Raw genomic sequence first — 6630 nt, 5'->3', positions numbered from 1 at the left:
CTGACTTCCAGCATGAAAACATCCTCTAAGTCTGATCATTTTAATGAATTAAAAGTAATAATATTTCTTATGCTTTATTTGGTATTTAAAATTGTTCTATAATGAATGTATTGTAGATTTCAAATTCTGGTTTTCTGAGAAAAAATTTTGAAATAACTAAAAATATTAATATTAAAAATAATAATTTACCATTAATAATTGGTTAAATTTTTGTTTTTTAATTAATTTACTAATAGAAAATTGTAAATGCATTTATTTTATTTTTAATATTATTATTTTATATACAGTGGGTGATCGGTTAACGAACAAATCGGATAATGAACACTTTCGCAAAAGATTTTTATGTTCGGACAATGAACATCCCACAGAACAAACACAAGAAGAAGCAACGTAAAATAATGAATACCGATTGGTCTTCCCTTGTCTTCGGGCAACAATTTGAAACTTTTCAGAGTGCGGGAGATGTCGACATCGACGCTCAACCCAGTATATACCGATCAGATAGTATTCCTCCGAACTTTGAAACTCTCCCTTGAAATTTTATCCTTTTATTTTTTTGACAAAAACAATTCTTTTATGTATTCGCAAACTGTTGGGTAGGCACTTATTATGTTTTGCATCTGTTTTCTTTTTGAAAAGTGAGAGTATAAAAACAAAGGTAGAGAGTGGGCAGAAGATGCCTAATGTTGCTGGGCAGTATGGTGGGAACAGGTCTACAGTAGGCTGCAGTTCAATCTTATTTAAGAAGGATACTGTATAATCAAGAAGACTCAAGCAGCTAAAGGAGTAACAAAAATCACATCTGAGAAATTATATATTTTTTATTTTTGGGGATCTCCAGAATGAATTAATCAAATTTCCATTAAAACCTATGGTAAATTGATAATTGGTTAATGAACAATTTGGATAGTGAACAAAGTCTTAGAACGGATTATGTTCGTTAACTGATCACCCACTGTATTTCGCAGAACTTTTTTCGTTTTATTGTTTTGGTTTATACTGTATTTGTCTTGGAAAAGTATTGTATTTCTGATGTAAGGTGATATTATATCACATCACATTCTGTATCACATGTAGCATATTTATAATGTAGATAATGTCTTTTTAAAATGTGCAATATTTCTGATAAAAGAATAAAATTTGTTTCAGCTTTGTTAATTGCTAATACTGATGTGAAGAAAAATAAATAATATAAAATAAAGTTGCATGATTAATATCATAATTGTTTATTTATAAGCAATTAAAATGAAACAATACATAAAATGATTCTTCATCTTGGAAGAGTGTAACAAGAAACCCCCTTTTTCGTCTTTGCTTTATTGTGGTGGAGCTTGGTGATTTGTGCTGCAGTGTCTCAGTAGAGTTTTCTCACCTGAGAGCCACAGCTGGGTCTAACTAAGAGGGACACTCACCAATGCCAAGATAGGAGACATTATGCCAAGGACTGGAAGGTACCCAGTTCCAGATTCCAGGTAGTATAATGGATACCATGAAAAATTCCTTTGAGACATCAAGTGACACACCATTGTAGTTAGTCTTGTGTCTGTATTGGGGAGTTTGAGATTGTGATAATATATTTTTCCTATGTATAAGCCTACACATTGATTTAGAAAACTCCCACAGGCATTTTTCTAAATGGTTCAAGGAATTTAATTGATCTGCCTCCTACTCCTTTTAAAGTGTCATTAGAGTCAGCAAAGCATGCTGAAAAGGATACCATTGCTATCCTTTTCAGTATGTCTTTCAGAGATCTTCTTTGATCCTTGTTTTTTTTCCAAGACTGCAAAGTGATGGCAGAGATATAGATAGTAGAAGGCAGAAGATGTAACTTCTTCAGAAGCTCCTGTCACTTCTCCTGGAGTCTTTATGGCTAAAGATGGGTCGTACTGCTCCTTGGCAAGAGAGACACTGTTTCTTAAAATTTGTTCACTTGCAGTCAAAGACAACAAAGTGTAGAAGAGGCAGCAGAGGATATGGTGTTGTCAGATATCCCTGCCATCTCTTCTGCTTTCACCATTTTTGAGAAGGACATTCTTGAGACTATGAGTGGTCTTATTTAGTCTTAGTTTTGAATATACTCTCTCTCCTTGGTAACCAAAGTGTCCAAAAGTTCCTAAAGGAAGGAACTGAAGGCATTGATGCAGAACTACTAGTGGCCATCATTTCTGATGGCTAACCAAACATTTAAATTTCTTCCAATTTGTCAGATCAAATTCAGGATTTTCTCCTAGAGGAGATCAACAAATCTGAGTCTGGATGACCCTCTTAGGTTTGTTTCTTGCAACTTTTTTTTGGGGTCATTGAGATTGGCTTGCTTCTCTTTGAGAAGTGTTACTTGACTTAGAGAGTGCATTGAGGCCTTTAAAGAGCAGGAAATTTCTTTGATCATTGTCAAATTTGGCTCACTATCTGTAAAGGTTTCAATGCTGATACCAGGCCAAAAACATGAGGACTTTCCTCAGATCCTTTAAAGACTTATGACACAGAACCTGGGTCTGGCAACAGGGTTCTGGAGATTACTTGATAAAACTTTTGGCTTCTTTGGCCAATGCATAGTTTTGGCAATTGATAATATTCAATAAGTGTGTTTGAGGATTTAAATGTCAGGCCTTTTCTGGGACTTTCTAGCATGTCTTTTAAGATTCTTGGTGATTGCTCTGATTTTCTATTAGTAACGTCAGGTCCAGGCAGAAAGTCTACCGGTGTCTGTTCATAATTAATGACTCCAGGATCTAGCTGCAGGCCTGCTGCTGCTGGCTTACAATCAGTGCTTCTTGGTCTGGTAGCAAACTAACTGCTGCTGATTCACAGCCAGCTGCTTCTGGACTACATTGCTCATCATTAATTTATTCATTCTGGTTTGCTTAAAGATTCTTTATAACTAGAGTTATCATGACTTTCCATATTCTAAAGGACTTTTTCAGTTCCCAATAAAACCTACTTGCTCTAATGCTCATTATGTGGCACTAAACCATTATCCCATTTCATTTCCCTATTATGTATTAACTCAGCACATTGTCATTGTTGTTAGTCATATAACTTAATTTTATTTAAAACATAGTTTATAAAATTAATATTACTTTAAACTACAAACACAAAGTACAAGCATAACAATATTTACTGTATTTCAAGAAATAGAACTGATATACAAATGTACTATATACATGTATCAACAATTATAATCTTAACAGCACTACTGAATGGGTTAGTAAGCAAATTATTTATAAACATTATCTTACTAAATATTTTAGAAGGAAACTTAAGGATAAATTTTTTCTGAAGTTTTAAAATTAATTTCAGGAGTAAATATTAATCGACTGCTGCTACAAACAGATGAAGAAGAATTGCAGCAAATTATAGATACAAATCTCATAAGTTCTATAAAAGTCTGCAAAACATTTATAAAATCAATGATGAGGAGAAAGTCTGGAAGCATTATAAATATTGGTAAGTAAATAATTTACAATATCAAACTTGATTTCTTTGTCAGTGAAGAATTCTGTGATAGTTGAATTATACATTTTTTTCATAATATAAGCTTTTAAAACAATATAAATAAATAAATGTGTTATAAAATTTAGATCCTTTTATTTCTTCTCCTATTCTCTAAAGCTTATAGCTCTCAATAAAAACTTTGATAGAGTTTCTACAAAGAAGAAACAAATTTTATAATTTAATAAACTATTTTTAAAGAAGGATATTGAAATTTTCTTAAATAGTTAAAAACAAAATACATTATTTTCAAGATCAAAAATAATTAAAATAAATTTTTAATAACAAAATGCTGTTTGTATATAATTGTTTTTTGACCACCAATTCCCTCTTTTATTGTAAATTACACGACAACTAATAAAATTCAAGGAGTCCAAATTTATTAAATTTTATTGTGTTTGTTATTTTTCCAAATTTATTGTTTTGATTAAACATTTTTTAAGATTATTTGCATTTCATCATCAGATCAGACTTAAGAAATTATACTAATCATACAGAACGTTACATAAATGTATTAAAATACTATAATATAAATTATTTTACAATTTTTTACAATCAACCATAAACTGCAGTTACATATATTTTTCATAGATGTTTTTTGTTGTAGTATACTTAATACAATCGTATTTTTTTTTATGTAGATTAGGATCTAAATATAATAAACTCTTTATTAAAATAATAATTTATTTTATTTTTATATCTAAAACTTACAATAAAAGGCAACTTATAATAGCAATTAAAAAATACATAAAAAAGGTTATAATCCCTTTCTATCATTTGTGATTTATTTCATTCATGGGTCTTAACATTGAAATAGGAGAAAGAACCACAACAATAAGTTGAGTAATAGAGTTGCATTACTTTATATAACATGTTGCCAGATATCATCTATTTTAATACCTGTATGTAAATTTATTTTACTAGGAGGAGGAATTTTTATAATTTGTAGCTGTTTGTGTAGTTTTCTTTTTATATTATTTTTTTGGTTTTCAATTACACAACCTGTTTTGAATAGTGTTCTGCTACAGCTGAATTAACATACAAGTCCATGTAAAGCAACACTATATGCTTGAAATAGAAACTGTAAAAGAAACAGAACAAGAAGTTAGAATAACAATGAATTTATTTGTTGATCTGATGATAGCAGTTCTGTATGGTTGGGTGTCATTTAAAAGTCTGATATAGTAACAGAAATGGAAAAACAATCTTATTAAAAAACACTTCATCAAGAAAATAAATTTAAATGAAAATAATAGATTCTTGAACTTTATTAGTTGTGATGGTTATTTTTTTGTATTTACAGGAAGTATTGTAGGACAAAAAGGAAATATTGGTCAAACAATTTATAGTTCCTCTAAATCAGGTCTTGTAGGATTTACAAAGTCTTTGGCTAGAGAAGTAGCATCCAGAAATGTAACAGTCAATTTGATAATACCAGGTATTTTGCTTTATTTTAAGATTTTTAATTACTATTTAAAACATTCTGTGGTATAAAACTTTGTCAGAATAAATATTAAATATTTTAAAATTATTAGATTATTTTACACAGAATATTTCAAATGATTTGATTGCATTTTCAACAGATGAATTACTTATTTAAAACAAAAATCATCTATAATATTTTTTTTTATATTAAAATATATCAGTTATAGTGTATTTCAAAAATATTGATTTAAAGATGATTTTTGGTATATTGTTAACAATTTCATAATCATATTCAGATTTTTTTTAAAGAGCTGATTAAAATCGTCTTAACAATCTCCTCATAACAAGAAATATAAAAAATTTCATAAATTGACAATTTTTAATAAACCATTAATTTCTTCAGTTGTAGACCATTTAAGTTTCCAGTATCTCAGTTAATTTTCATTCTACAATTTCTTGTTGTGTACTGAATATTCCAATCTCTAGATTTTTTAAAGAACTTTTAAAATCTTCATTGTTATGTTGTAGATTTTAATGCTTCTGCTAAGTGTATGATTTATGAAAATCATTGAGCATTTAATTTAATACCATAAGTTAGTCTTTTAAGTTTTGATGTTTAGCTGAAAATTCTGCTGATATATTTTTCTCGTTATTTTCTTGTGTCTGTTCAGGCATTTATTCTTATTATAAGTTAGTTTTAGCTAATAAAATATCAAAAATTTTAAGTTATTTAATCTATAAGTAATATAAAATCTTTGACACTTTTTCTAGCAATTTTCTTTAATCAAACTAACGTTTTTGGCTATATTTAATGGCCTTCCTCAGGTTCGACAATATTTGAAAAGTCAGATATTCAAAAATTTGTTTTCATTCTGATCTGACATTCCAAGTATTGTTGAACCTGAGGAAGGCCATTAAATATAGCCAAAAACATTAGATCAATTAAAGAAAATTGCTAGAAAAAGTGTCGAAGGTTTTATATTACTTATTTACATAAGTTCTAGCTTTCCGTGCATAGAATTGTTACTTAATTCTACTAAACCTTAGATATGTCTAATTTTTATTTACATTTATACAGATTTTTACTAATTACTGAATTTCTACTTATATTTATATCAATATCGTTGAAACAAATTAGAAAGTACAGAGGAAATATAGTTATTACTTTACACACCTACATCTCTTTACAGTATTTACATTTTGAAATATTAAAATATTAATATTACTCATAAACTCTTTGTAGTAATGCAATTTTATTGTCATTAAATTTCATTAGAGATATAAACTTTGTATCCTACACAAGTTGAAATTCTAAAAGAAATGTATTTGAACGTTTATTATGTTAATTATTTATAAACAGTCTTAAAATATTTTGATCCAGTAAAGTTTTATTTAAGATCAAATAGTTTTAGTTATTTTAAATAATCATTTAGTACGTTATCTATGAAGTATAGAAAAACATAACCAAAATTATTTGTTCTGAAGAAAATAAAATTATGCTGGATAATAAAAGTGTTTTTGGTATGGTTGTAAATTAATTTTCAGTTTAATCTGTAAAATTTATAATATTAATATACTGTCTTACAAATTAATATTATATTAATTAATAACCATTCAAATAGTGTGAAAAAGATATACTTGACTTTCAATTTGCACAAAGTCTATTTACACAAATCCAAATGTATGTAATTGATATTTGAAAGTTTTTTTTGG

At 28.2% G+C, this 6630-nt stretch overlaps 1 protein-coding gene across 1 annotated transcript in view; it reads left to right on the top strand.

Moving 5' to 3' along the window:
- The window catches only part of LOC111618557 (carbonyl reductase family member 4-like), a 40849-nt gene that overhangs the window by 20298 nt on the left and 13921 nt on the right, over nucleotides 1-6630 (top strand). The window contains exon 5 of the mRNA XM_023360120.1: nucleotides 4796-4930. Within this exon, the coding sequence (XP_023215888.1) occupies nucleotides 4796-4930 (135 nt within the window). The remainder of the gene's footprint in view (nucleotides 1-4795; nucleotides 4931-6630) is intronic.

This window comes from Centruroides sculpturatus, unplaced genomic scaffold (assembly GCF_000671375.1).
Source record: "Centruroides sculpturatus isolate CEXI.00-Female unplaced genomic scaffold, Cexi_2.0 scaffold67, whole genome shotgun sequence".
Lineage (NCBI taxonomy): Eukaryota > Metazoa > Arthropoda > Arachnida > Scorpiones > Buthidae > Centruroides > Centruroides sculpturatus.
Note: the sequence above shows the minus strand (reverse complement) of the source record. Positions and strands in the feature narration are given on the sequence as shown.